The 14,580-nt window shown below is 46.4% G+C and overlaps 1 protein-coding gene across 1 annotated transcript in view; it reads left to right on the top strand.

Annotated features, from left to right (window-relative positions):
* The window catches only part of LOC106592346 (OTU domain-containing protein 7A), a 171,496-nt gene extending 156,938 nt beyond the window's left edge, over positions 1-14,558 (top strand). Inside the window, exons 11-13 of the mRNA XM_045689748.1 lie at positions 6,022-6,136; positions 13,561-13,645; positions 13,902-14,558. Coding sequence (XP_045545704.1) covers positions 6,022-6,136; positions 13,561-13,645; positions 13,902-14,558 — 857 coding nt within the window. The remainder of the gene's footprint in view (positions 1-6,021; positions 6,137-13,560; positions 13,646-13,901) is intronic.
* Positions 14,559-14,580: the final 22 nt, after the last annotated feature.

Genomic DNA, 14,580 nt, shown 5'->3' with positions numbered 1-14,580 from the left:
AGCACAACACAGCTGTACTTTATCGGAGACACGAACACACTGCTTACGTAAACACTCCCACACACACAGGATGCAGCATTCCTCTCTACATTCTGAGCGTTACAGCTAAACCTTTTTGGCAAAAGCCCTGAACGTCAGAAGCTAGCTGACTGTCTGACAGACACTTTTACAGTACAGCCTGTACTCTGACTCAACAACCTTTGGAAAGAAAATTGTGATACATTTTTTTAAAAGTATACCAGTTTCATTTAAGGACCAATAAATTGACAGCCGTGCCGTATAGATGGCAAAATAGTTGGGAAGAGATGTTTGACGTACCGATGCCATGGCACATGGTATATGAACTGATATGCAAAACGCCGCCGGATTCAAAACTTAGAATTTATTTATAATACAATATTCTTGCAACCAATTGAATGTTATTTATATGAGGGATACAACCTTCCCAGCTCTGCAGATTTTGTTGCGAAGAGTCTGAATCATTAGATTTTTGTTTTTTATACTGTCCATATGTAGCTTGTTTTTGGTCGCAGGTCCAGGAATGGCTGAAGAATTGCAACATTTACCTGGAGCTAACTCTGCAGATAACACAACTGGGTCATCTAATAACTCTGCAGATAGCACTGCTGGGTGATCTGATAACTCTGTAGATAGCACTGCTGGGTGATCTGATAACCCTGCGGATAGCAATACTGGGTGATCTGATAACTCTGCAGATAGCACTGCTGGGTGATCTGATAACTCTGCAGATAACACTGCTGGGTGATCTGATAACTCTGCAGATAACACTACTGGGTGATCTGATAACTCTGCAGATAGCACTACTGGGTGATCTGATAACTCTGCAGATAGCACTACTGGGTGATCTGATAACTCTGCAGATAGCACTGCTGGGTGATCTGATAACTCTGCAGATAGCACTAATGGGTGATCTGATAACCCTGCAGATAGCAATACTGGGTGATCTGATAACTCTGCAGATACCACTGCTGGGTGATCTGATAACCCTGCAGATAGCAATACTGGGTGATCTGATAACTCTGCAGATAGCACTGCTGGGTGATCTGATAACTCTGCAGATAGCACTAATGGGTGATCTGATAACTCTGCAGATAGCACTACTGGGTGATCTGATAACTGCAGATAGCACTACTGGGTGATCTGATAACTCTGCAGATAGCACTGCTGGGTGATCTGATAACTCTGCAGATAACACTGCTGGGTGATCTGATAACTCTGCAGATAGCACTGCTGGGTGATCTGATAACTCTGCAGATAGCACTGCTGGGTGATCTGATAACTCTGGAGATAGCACTGCTGGGTGATCTGATAACTCTGGAGATAGCACTGCTGGGTGATCTGAAAAGTCATAGTCAATCAATCAATCGTATAATAATACTTTTAGCAAAAATGTTTATTTTCAATTTACAATCTGTAGAAACTTTGAGAATAGAAAGGTTCAGAACTTTTGTGAAACGTCACTGCACAGTTGGAAAATATATGGCAAATAGAAATCCAATATGGTTGGTGTTAAGAGATAGATGAGAGGGGTTGAATGGAGCTGAAGGTTAGGAATAATAACTACTGATAATAACAAGATAACTCATGTAAAACATACTGTGTCCGTAAAACGTATATGGGTACAGAACTTTTGTGAAAGAGCACAGTTTGAAAGATATGGCAAATAGAAATCAATCCGGATGGACAAATAGATGGTTGAGGGTAGAGGAAGGACATCAGTAATAGATGGTTGAGGGTAGAGGAAGGACATCAGTAATCGATGGTTGAGGGTAGAGGAAGGACATCAGTAATAGATGGGAGAGGTTGAGGTTAGAGGAAGGACATCAGTAATCAATGGGAGAGGTTGAGGGTAGAAGAAGGACATCAGTAATAGATGGGAGAGGTTGAGGGTAGAGGAAGGACAGGAGTAAAAACAAACACAGAACTATTGTAAAATAGACCTTGTCCATAAAATGTATATTGTTTGAATAAGCTGGAAATACAGGCCTAGGAGTTGTTGTTCATTAGTTTATTCCAGTTAGGGGAGGGGTGGTAGGGTTGGAGGGGAATAAAGGAAATATATATACAAAAATATGTATGTATGTGTACTTATATGTGTGTATGTATGAATGTGCATATGTATGTATTTATATGTGTATGTAAACTCAGCAAAAAAAGAAACGTCCTCTCACTGTCAACTGCGTTTATTTTCAGCAAACTTAAAATGTGTATGGAATAATGTGTCCCTGAACAAAGGGGGGGTCACAATCATAAGTAACAGTCAGTATCTGGTGTGGCCACCAGCTGCATTAAGTACTGCAGTGCATCTCCTCCTCATGGACTGCACCAGATATGCCAGTTCTTGCTGTGAGATGTTACCCCACTCTTCCACCAAGGCACCTGCAAGTTCCTAGACATTTCGAGGGGGAATAGCCCTAGCCCTCACCCTCCAATCCAACAGGTCATGGCAGAACACTGACATTCCTGTCTTGAAGGAAATCATGCACAGAACGAGCTGTATTGCTGGTGGCATTGTCATGCTGGAGGGTCATGTCAGGATGAGCCTGCAGGAAGGGTAACACATGAGGGAGGAGGATGTCGTCCCTGTAATGCACAGCATTGAGATTGCCTGCAATGACAACAAGCTCAGTCCGATAATGCTGTGACACATCGCCCCAAACCATAACGGACCCTCCACCTCCAAATCGATCCCACTCCAGAATACAGGCCTCGGTGTAACGCTCATTCCTTTGACGATAAACGCGAATCCGACCATCTCCTCTGGTGAGACAAAACCGCGACTCTTCAGTGAAGAGCACTTTTTGCCAGTCCTGTCTGGTCCAGCGACGGTGGGTTTGTGCCCATAGGCGACGTTGTTGCCGGTAATGTCTGCCTTACAACAGGCCTACAAGCCTTCATTCCAGCCTCTCTCAGCCTATTGCAGACAGTCTGAGCACTGATGGAGGGATTGTGCTTTCCTGGTGTAACTCGGCAGTTGTTGTTGCCATCCTGTACCTGTCTTGCAGGTGTGATGTTCGGATGTACTGATCCTGTGCAGGTGTTGTTACATGTGGTCTGCCACTGCGAGGACGATCAGCTGTCCGTCCTGTCTCCCTGTAGCACTGTCTTAGGCGTCTCACAGTACGGACATTGCAATTTATTGCCCTAGCCACATCTGCAGTCCTCATGCCTCCTTGCAGCATGCCTAAGGCACATTCACGCTGATGAGCAGGGACCCTGGGCATCTATCTTTTGGTGTTTTTCAGAGTCAGTAGAAAGGCCTCTTTAGTGTCCTAAGTTTTCATAACTGTGGCTTTAATTGCCTACCGTCTGTAAGCTGTTAGTGTCTTAACGGCCCGATCCACAGGTGCATGTTCATTAATTGTTTATGGTTCATTGAACAAGCATGGGAAACAGTGTTTAAACCCTTTACAATGAAGATCTGTCAAGTTATTTGGATTTTTACGAATTGTCTTTGAAAGACAGGTCCTGAAAAAGGGACATATTACAGTCCGGAACCTCCTGAGCCGACCTACAGCCCGGAACCTCCTGAGACGGCCTACAGCCCGGAACCTCCTGAGACGGCCTACAGCCCGGAACCTCCTGAGACGGCCTACAGCCCGGAACCTCCTGAGACGGCCCACAGCCCGGAACCTCCTGAGACGGCCCACAGCCCGGAACCTCCTGAGACGGCCCACAGCCCGGAACCTCCTGAGACGGCCCACAGCCCGGAACCTACTGAGACGGCCCGCAGTCCAGAGTCTCCGGCGGCGGTCCGCAGTCCAGAGTCTCCGGCGGTGGTCCGCAGTCCAGATTCTCCAGCGGCGGTCTGCAGTCCAGATTCTCCAGCGGCGGTCTGCAGTCCAGTCTCCAGCGGTGGTCTGCAGTCCAGAGTCTCCAGCGGCGGTCTGCAGTCCAGAGTCTCCAGCGGCGGTCTGCAGTCCAGAGTCTCCAGCGGCGGTCTGCAGTCCAGAGTCTCCAGCGGCAGTCTGCAGTCCAGAACCTCCAGCGGCGGTCTGCAGTCCAGAGTCTCCAGCGGCAGTCTGCAGCCCAGAACCTCCAGCGGCAGTCTGCAGTCCAGAAACTCCGGTGATGATCAAGGGTCCTGGTCCTTCGGTGACGATCCAGGGTCCGGTGACACAAAAGCGGAGGGATCTGCTGAAGGATCCGCGGGATGAGAAGGTTCTGCGTACTGCACCAGAGCCACCATAGACATTAGTAACCCACCCTACCCTCCCTTTCTTTACTTTTTTGTTGTTGTTGTTGTTCTTTTAGGTGCGTTCGTAGTCCGCACCTTTGGGGGGAGGTACTGTCACGTCCTGACCATAGAAAGCTGTTATTTTCTATGGTAGAGTAGGCCAGGGCGTGACAGGGTTTTTTTCTAGTTTAGATTTTCTATGTTGTTAGGTTCTAGTTTTGTATTTCTATGTTGGTTTTTTGTTTGGGATGATCTCCAATTAGAGGCAGCTGGTCATCGTTGTCTCTAATTGTAGATCATACTTAAGTAGGTGTTTTTCCCACCTGGGTTGGTGGGAGATTGTCTTTGAGTTAGTGTATGTTTCACCTCTGCGTCACGGGTTGTTGTTTTTGTTCTTTAGTTTATTTGTGTGTATTGCATAGTTTCACAGTTCAATACAAAATGTGGAACGAGACACACGCTGTGCTTTGGTCCGCTTCTTCAACCTACACAACCATGACAGGACGTTTCTTTTTTTGCTGTGTTTAGATGTATAAATACACATACAAAAATATGTATGTATGTATGTGTATTTATATGTATGTATGTTGATCTGTATGTATTTATATGTGTGTGTGTGTGTGTGTGTGTGTGTGTGTGTGTGTGTGTGTGTGTGTGTGTGTGTGTGTGTGTATATATATATATATATATATTTGCAGAAAATATGTGGTGGATTAGAAGTGATGCAGACAATTACATTGGTGGAAGCCACAATCTATCTGCACTATTAAAGCTGATCCCCCTCACTAACAAAGAAAGAAAGGAACCAGACCCTCGTGACAGAGACTCATCTATATCTCTCCAGACAGTGTTATTATGGTGTGTGAATATCCACCCACACAACACACCCCCTGTAATGTCAGCATAGGTGCTTCTCAGCAACATCCGTTGTTTTACATGTTGGCTGAAGAAGAAAAGAGAAAAAAAAGGCCATCTTGGCATCAAAAGTGTCAAGAGGAAGTTGATACCAATAGAAGGCTAAGTGTTTTAGGCAGTGGGCAACAGAGCTCATTAAAACACCTGGCTGTGTGGTTACCTGGCTGTGTGGTTACCTGGCTGTGTGGTTACCTGACTGTTGTGGTTATCTGGCTGTGTGGTTACCTGGCTGTACGGTTACCTGGCTGTTGTGGTTACCTGGCTGTGTGGTTACCTGGCTGTGTGGTTACCTGGCTGTGTGGTTACCTGGCTGTGTGGTTACCTGGCTGTGTGGTTTCCTGGCTGTATGTTTACCTGGCTGTGTGGTTACCTGGCTGTGTGGTTACCTGGCTGTTGTGGTTATCTGGCTGTTGTGGTTATCTGGCTGTGTGGTGTGTGGTTACCTGGCTGTTGTGGTTACCTAGCTGTGTGGTGTGTGGTTACCTGTCTGTGCTGTGTGGTTACCTGTATGTTCTGTGTGGTTACCTGGCTGTTGTGGTTACCTGGCTCTGTGGTGTGTGGTTACCTGGCTGTGTGGTTACCTGGCTGTGTGTTTGTACCCCTGCTTATCTGATCTGACCATAATGATGTGTGATCTGATCTGACCATAGTGATGTGCGATCTGATCTGACCATAGTGATGTGTGATCTGATCTGACCATAATGATGTGTGATCTGATCTAACCATATTGATGTGTGATCTGATCTGACCATATTGATGTGTGATCTGATCTGACCATAATGATGTGTGATCTGATCTGACCATAATGATGTGTGATCTGATCTGACCATAATGATGTGTGATCTGATCTGACCATAATGATGTGTGATCTGATCTGACCATAATGATGTGTGATCTGTGTTTTCCAGCTGTGATCCCGCTGACTGACTCAGAACACAAGCTGCTATCTCTCCACTTCGCTACGGACCCTGGGAAGGACTGGGAGTGGGGCCGGGACGACAACGACAACATCAAGCTAGCCAAGTAAGTTAGTTACAACCAACGACAAACAGGTGGTGGTGGTGGTGGTGGGGGTAATAGGGGCGGAGGCGGTAATAGGGGTGGAGGGGTAGTAGGGGTGGAGGGGTAATAGGGGTGGAGGGGGTGAATGAGATAGTAGGGGTGGAGGGGGTAGTAGAGGTGGAGGGGGTAGAATGGGTGGAAGGGTTGTAGGGTTGGAGGGGATAGAATGGGTGGAGGGGTTGTAGGGGTGGAGGGGGTAGTAGGGGTGGAGGGGTAGTGGGGGGGTGATAGGGGTGGGGGGTAATAGGGGTGGGGGGTAGTAGGGTTGGAGGGGTAATAGGGGTGGAGGGGGTGGAGGAGATAGAATGGGTGGAGGGGATAGAATGGATGGAGGGGGTAATAGGGGTGGAGGGGTAGTAGGGGTGGAGAGGTAGTAGGGGTGGAGGGGGGAGGGGATAGTGAGGGGAAGGGGATAGTAAAGCGGGAGGGGATAGTGAGGGGAGGGGATAGTAAGGGGGAGAGGGGGAGGGGATAGTGAGGGGGAGGGGATAGTAAAGCGGGAGGGGATAGTGAGGGGGAGGGGATAGTAAGGGGGGAGAGGGGGAGGGGATAGTGAGGGGGAGAGGGGGGGATAGGGAGGGGGAAAGGGGGAGGGGATAGTAAGGGGGGGAGGGGATAGTGAGGGGGAGGGGATAGTAAGGGGGAGAGGGGGAGGGGATAGTGAGGGGGAGGGGATAGTAAGGGGGCGGAGATAGTAAGGGTGGAGGGGACAGTTAAAGCCTTGCTTCCTCTCTGTGGGAGGACAGTAGGGGTGGAGGGGACAGTTAAAGCCTTGCTTCCTCTCTGTGGGAGGACAGTAGGGGTGGAGGGGACAGTTAAAGCCTTGCTTCCTCTCTGTGGGAGGACAGTAAATACAGAGAAGAAATGAGAAGAGGAAAAACGTAGACAGAAAGTAGGAGAGGAGATCCCCCTTCTAATCATAGAGTCATTATCTCTAGGCTTCATACATCATTATCTTCTATAACGCTGCTTTACACAGAGGATCTCAACTCTGATCTGAATGGCATAACCTCACTGAGCACTGTCTGTCTGTCTGTCTGTCTGTCTGTCTGTCTGTCTGTCTGTCTGTCTGTCTGTCTGTCTGTCTGTCTGTCTGTCTGTCTGTCTGTCTGTCTGTCTGTCTGGCATGGAGCAGTGTCTGTCTGTCTGTCTGTCTGTCTGTCTGTCTGTCTGTCTGTCTGTCTGTCTGTCTGTCTGTCTGTCTGTCTGTCTGTCTGTCTGTCTGTCATGGAACACTGTCTGCCTGTCATGGAACACTGTCTGTCTGTCTGTCATGGAACACTGTCTGTCTGTTAGAATGAGAGAAAGAGACAGGATGCTTGGTTGATGAGATCATTTCTGAGACTTGTGTGATTTGGTGATGTTAAAAACCACTAATTTGTGAGACTTACATTGAATGATTTCCCACTGGGAATTTGGGTTCCTTAGAGAAGAAAACTCCCCATTAATTGTGTACATATGTGAAGTCACACAAAGTCCAAGATTGAAGGTGTTTGTGAAGTTTGACCCTCTGAAGGTGTTTGTGAGGTTAGACCCTCTGAAGGTGATTGTGAAGTTACAGACTCTGAAGGTGTTTGTGAAGTTATAGACTCTGAAGGTGTTTGTGAGGTTAGACCCTCTGAAGGTGTTTGTGATGTTAGACCCTCTGAAGGGGTTTGTGAGGTTAGACCCTCTGAAGGGGTTTGTGAGGTTAGACCCTCTGAAGGTGTTTGTGAGGTTAGACGCTCTGAAGGTGATTGTGAAGTTAGACCCTCTGAAGGTGTTTGTGAGGATAGACCCTCTGAAGGTGATTGTGAAGTTACAGACTCTGAAGGTGTTTGTGAAGTTATAGACTCTGAAGGTGATTGTGAAGTTAGACCCTCTGAAGGTGTTTGTGAAGTTAGACCCTCTGAAGGTGATTGTGAGGTTAGACCCTCTGAAGGTGTTTGTGAGGTTAGACCCTCTGAAGGTGTTTGTGAGGTTAGACCCTCTGAAGGTGTTTGTGAGGTTAGACCCTCTGAAGGTGTTTGTGAGGTTAGACCCTCTGAAGGTGTTTGTGAGGTTAGACCCTCTGAAGGTGTTTGTGAGGTTAGACCCTCTGAAGGTGTTTGTGAGGTTAGACCCTCTGAAGGTGTTTGTGAGGTTAGACCCTCTGAAGGTGATTTTGAAGTTACAGACTCTGAAGGTGTTTGTGAAGTTATAGACTCTGAAGGTGTTTGTGAAGTTAGACCCTCTGAAGGTGTTTGTGAAGTTAGACCCTCTGAAGGTGTTTGTGAAGTTAGACCCTCTGAAGGTGATTGTGAGGTTAGACCCTCTGAAGGTGTTTGTGAAGTTACAGACTCTGAAGGTGTTTGTGAAGTTAGAGACTCCGAAGGTGTTTGTGAGGTTAGACCCTCCGACGGTGATTGTGAAGTTAGACCTTCCGAAGGTGATTGTGAAGTTAGACCCTCTGAAGGTGATTGTGAAGTTACAGACTCTGAAGGTGTTTGTGAGGTTAGACCCTCTGAAGGTGTTTGTGAAGTTACAGTCTCTGAAGGTGTTTGTGAGGTTAGACCCTCTGAAGGTGATTGTGAATTTACAGACTCTGAAGGTGTTTGTGAAGTTAAACCCTCTGAAGGTGTTTGTGAAGTCAGACCCTCTGAATGTGATTGTAAAGTTATAGACTCTGAAGGTGATTGTGAAGTTAGACCCTCTGAAGGTGTTTGTGAAGTTAGAGACTCCGAAGGTGTTTGTGAGGTTAGACCCTCTGAAGGTGTTTGTGAAGTTAGACCCTCTGAAGTGATTGTGAAGTTAGAGACTCTGAAGGTGATTGTGAAGTTAGACCCTCTGAAGGTGATTGTGAAATTAGACCCTCTGAAGGTGATTGTCAAGTTAGAGACTCTGAAAGTGTTTGTGAAGTTACAGACTTTGAAGGTGTTTGTGAAGTTAGACCCTCTGAAGGTGTTTGTGAGGTTAGACCCTCTGAAGGTGTTCATGAGGTTAGACCCTCTGAATGTGATTGTGAAGTTAGACCCTCTGAAGGTGATTGTGAAGTTACAGACTCTGAAGGTGATTGTGAAGTTAGACCCTCTGAAGGTGTTTTTGAAGTTAGAGACTCTGAAGGTGTTTGTGAAGTTAGACCCTCTGAAGGTGATTGTGAAGTTAGACCCTCTGAAGGTGTTTGTGAAGTTAGACCCTCTGAAGGTGATTGTGAAGTTACAGACTCTGAAGGTGATTGTGAAGTTAGACCCTCTGAAGGTGTTTGTGAAGTTAGAGACTCTGAAGGTGTTTGTGAAGTTAGACCCTCTGAAGGTGATTGTGAAGTTAGACCCTCTGAAGGTGATTGTGAAGTTACAGACTCTGAAGGTGATTGTGAAGTTAGACCCTCTGAAGGTGTTTGTGAAGTTAGACCCTCTGAAGGTGATTGTGAAGTTACAGACTCTGAAGGTGATTGTGAAGTTAGACCCTCTGAAGGTGTTTGTGAAGTTACAGACTCTGAAGGTGTTTGTGAGGTTAGACCCTCTGAAGGTGTTTGTGAAGTTACAGACTCTGAAGGTGTTTGTGAAGTTAGACCCTCTGAAGATGATTGTGAAGTTAGACCCTCTGAAGGTGTTTGTGAAGTTAGACCCTCTGAAGATGATTGTGAAGTTAGACCCTCTGAAGGTGTTTGTGAAGTTTGAGCCTCTGTCTTTTTTGGTATTTACTTTTCTATCTAAAAGACAGTCTTAAGATTTTGAAAATAAGTTTCTAGTGGAGTTAACCTCTATGGGCTAGGTGGGACGCTTGCGTCCCACCTACGTAACAGCCACTGCCAGCCTGTGGCGCGATTTTCAAAACCTTAAAAATCCTATTACTTCAATTTCTCAAACATATGACTATTTTACAGCCATTTAAAGACAAGACTCTCGTTAATCTAACCACACTGTCCGATTTCAAAAAGGCTTTACAACGAAAGCAAAACATTAGATTATGTCAGCAGAGTACCAAGCCAGAAATAATCAGACACCCATTTTTCAAGCCAGCATATAATGTCACCAAAACCCAGAAGACAGCTAAATGCAGCACTCACCTTTGATGATCTTCATCAGATGACAACCCTAGGACATTATGTTATACAATACATGCATGTTTTGTTCAATCAAGTTCATATTTATATCAAAAACCAGCTTTTTACATTAGCATGTGACGTTCAGAACTAGCATACCCCCGCAAACTTCCGGGGAATTCGCTAACATTTTACTAAATTACTCACGATAAACGTTCACAAAAAGCATAACAATTATTTTAAGAATTATAGATACAGACCTCCTCTATGCACTCGATATGTCCGATTTTAAAATAGCTTTTTGGTGAAAGCACATTTTGCAATATTCTAAGTACATAGCCCAGGCATCACGGGCTCGCTATTTAGACACCCGGCAAGTTTAGCACTCACCATAATCATATTTACTATTATAAAAGTTTGATTACCTTTTGTTGTCTTCGTCAGAATGCACACCCAGGACTGCTACTTCAATAACAAATGTTGGTTTGGTCCAAAATAATCCATCGTTATATCCGAATAGCGACGTTTTGTTCGTGCGTTCCAGACACTATCCGAAATAGTAAAGAAGTGTCGCGCGCATGGCGCAATTCGTGACAATAAAATTCTAAATATTCCATTACCGTACTTCGAAGCATGTCAACCGGTGTTTAAAATCAATTTTTACGACACTTTTCTCGTAGAAAAGCGATAATATTCCGACAGGGAATCTCCTTTTCGGCAAACAGAGGAAAAAATCCCAAAGGCGGGGGCGGTCCGGGGTCACGCGCATAAGGCCAGTGTCCCTTGATCGGCCACTTGAGAAAGGCGATAATGTGTTTCAGCCTGGGGCTGGAATGATGACATTCTGTTTTTTCCCGGGCTCTGAGCGCCTATGGACGACGTGGGAAGTGTCACGTTAGAGCAGAGATCCTTAGTAAATGATAGAGATGGAAAAGAAGTTCAAGAAATGGTCAGACAGGCCACTTCCTGTAAAGGAATCTCTCAGGTTTTGACCTGCCATTTGAGTTCTGTTATACTCACAGACACCATTCAAACAGTTTTAGAAAATTTAGGGTGTTTTCTATCCATATGTAATAAGTATATGCATATTCTAGTTACTGGGTAGGAGTGGTAACCAGATTAAATCGGGTATGTTTTTTATCCAGCCGTGTCAATACTGCCCCCTAGCCCTAACAGGTTTTAAAGGCACTACAATGATGCAATGGAGCCTTGCCCCGTTTTGTAACTGAGGTCTTTTAAGGTCCTTCTCCCTTGGAGCAGCTGGGTTCTCTGGCAGCTGCTCATTTGACAATATATAAATAACTCTGTCCATTTACTTTGTCATGTAAGCTTCCAGTGTATTCCACTGCAAGACAAAATAGAACATTTTAGGGCCCTGGTCAATCAGACATAACAGGAAGTTATAGGGCCCTGGTCGATCAGACAAAACAGGGCATTTTAGGGCCCTGGTCAATCAGACAAAACAGGATGTTTTAGGGCCCTGGCCAATCAGAAGGTTATAGGGCCCTGGTCAATCAAGTCAGCTAACTGTGCTGTAGGATTATAGGGCCCTGGTCAATCAAGTCAGCTAACTGTGCTGCAGGGTTATAGGGCCCTGGTCAATCAAGTCAGCTAACTGTGCTGTGGGTTATAGGGCCCTGGTCAATCAAGTCAGCTAACTGTGCTGCAGGGAACATTGAAAAATATAATTCTTCTTGAATACAAGAATGAATGTTGGGATTCGTGTTCTCAACTAAACATTTTTCCCAGCACTAAACATAAAGGGCCTTATTTTATTAGAGATGAACTATCCATAGTTTATTATCTATAAAACTTTAACATGTATCACTGTAGTGTGAGGTTAGTAGTGTTCAATCTTAATTCATGGCTAAATAAACTCAGCAAAAAAAAAAAGTCCTCTCACTGTCAACTGAGTTTATTTTCAGCAAACTTAACATGTGTAAATATTTGTATGAACATAACAAGGTTCAACAACTGAGACATAAACTGAACAAGTTCCACAGACATGTGACTAACAGAAATGCTGCATTAAGTACTGCATCTCCTCTCATCTCCAGCATGGACTGCACCAGATTTGCCAGTTCTTTCTGTGAGATGTTACCCCACTCTGCCACCAAGGCACCTGCAAGTTCCCGGACATTTCTGGGGGGAATGGCCCTAGCCCTCACCCACCGATCCAACAGGTCCCAGACGTGCTCAATGGGATTGAGATCTGGGGTCTTCGCTGGCCATGGCAGAACACTGACATTCCTGTCTTGCAGGAAATCACGCACAGAACGAGCAGTATGGCTGGTGGCATTGTCATGCTGGAGGGTCATGTCAGGATGAGCCTGCAGGAAGGGTACCACATGAGGGAGGAGGATGTCTTTCCTGTAACACACAGCGTTGAGATCGCCTGCAATGACATCAAGCTCAGTCCGATGATGCTGTGACACACCGCCCCAGACCATGACGGACCCTCCACCTCCAAATCGATCCCATTCCAGAGTACAGGCCTCGGTATAACGCTCATTCCTTCGACGATAAATGCAAATCCGACCATCACCCCTGGTGAGACAAAACCGCGACTCGTCAGTGAAGAGCACTTTTTGCCAGTCCTGTCTGGTCCAGCGACGGTGGGTTTGTGCCCATAGGCGACGTTGTTGCCGGTGATGTCTGGTGAAGACCTGCCTTACAACAGGCCTACAAGCCCTCAGTCCAGCCTCTCTCAGCCTATTGCGGACAGTCTTAGCACTGATGGAGGGATTGTGCGTCCCTGGTGTAACTTGGGCAGTTGTTGTTGCCATCCTGTACCTGTCCCGCAGGTGTGATGTTCGGATGTACCGATCCTGTGCAGGTGTTGTTACATGTGGTCTGCCACTGCGAGGACGATCAGCTGTCCATCCTGTCTCCCTGTAGTGCTGTCTTAGGCGTCTCACAGTACGGACATTGCAATTTATTTCCCTGGCCACATCTGCAGTCCTCATGCCTCTTTGCAGCATGCCTAAGGCACGTTCACGCTGATGAGCAGGGACCCTGGGCATCTTACTTTTGGTGTTTTTCAGAGTCAGTAGAAAGGCCTCTTTAGTGTCCTAAGTTTTCATAACTGTGACCTTAATTGCCTACCTTCTGTAAGCTGTTAGTGTCTTAACGACCATTCCACAGGTGCATGTTCATTAATTGTTTATGGTTCATTGAACAAGCATGGGAAACAGTGTTTAAACCCTTTACAATGAAGATCTTTGAAGTTATTTGGATTTTTACGAATTATCTTTGAAAGACAGGGTCCTGAAAAAAGGACGTTCCTTTTTTTTTTGCTGAGTTTATATTTCTTCAAAAGTGTAGCATTTATAATCCAGATTTACTGTTGATATCTAATGTTCGTAACCTTTCTCTCCTTCAGTTTAATTCTGTCTCTGGAAGCCAAACTGAACCTGCTGCACAACTACATGAACGTAACATGGATCAGGATACCATCTGAAACCAGGGTACCTCTCCTCTTTCTCTTCCACATTGATTGGCTAATGCCAGCAAATAATTGTTGTACATGGATTTGATAGGTTGTTCTGCATCCGTGTTGTACTGCCAGCTCCCCAGCACCTTACTGTCTATATACAAAGAATAAAGCAAACTACAATTTACTATCAAAGTCTTGAAATTGAGTAGATTAGACAGATCAACATAATTTACTGATTGCGCTTCCTCTCCATCCCTTCTCACCCCTCCCTCCCTCTCTCTCTCCAGGCTCCCCTGGCCCAGCCAGAGTCTCCCACGGCGTCCCATGGCGGCGATGACGTCCAGTCTCTAGCCGACTCCATGGACTCCGACCGTGACTCCGTCTGCAGCAACTCCAACGTCAACAACGGCAAGGTCTCCACGAAGGACAAGGACAAGGATCCCAAGGAGAAGACAGAGAGGCAGCAACAGCGTAAAGACAAGGACAAGACCAGGACGGACTCTGTGGCCAACAAGCTAGGCAGCTTCAGCAAAACTCTGGGTATCAAGCTGAAGAAGAACATGGGAGGTCTGGGAGGGCTGGTCCACGGAAAGATCAACCGCTCCAACTCTGGAGGCAACGGCCGGAACAACGGAGGAGTGGGGGGCAACGGAGGAGGGGGGGGCGGCAACGGAGGAGGGACAGAGAATAATGTCGAAAAGAAGAAGGAGAAAAAGGAGGGGAAAGCACGGAAGGATGGAGGAGGAGGAGAGAAGGAAGGCCAGTCTGCGAGTACGTCATTCTGCTCGGACAAGACCACCAGCCCGTCTCCCACCGAGCGTCCCCCAGGCATGCCCTCTCCTCCCGGGGGAACGGGACAGGGACAGGGGGGGGTCTCCTGGCCAGGCTGGTGGGGGATAAGGCCCTGTCGGAGCACTGGAAGTACAGCACAGACGTCAAGCTGAGCCTCAACATACTGAGAGCCGC

This window comes from Salmo salar, chromosome ssa11 (genome assembly GCF_905237065.1).
Source record: "Salmo salar chromosome ssa11, Ssal_v3.1, whole genome shotgun sequence".
In the NCBI taxonomy this organism is placed as follows: Eukaryota; Metazoa; Chordata; class Actinopteri; order Salmoniformes; family Salmonidae; genus Salmo; species Salmo salar.
This window is presented reverse-complemented; position numbering and strand designations above follow the sequence as displayed.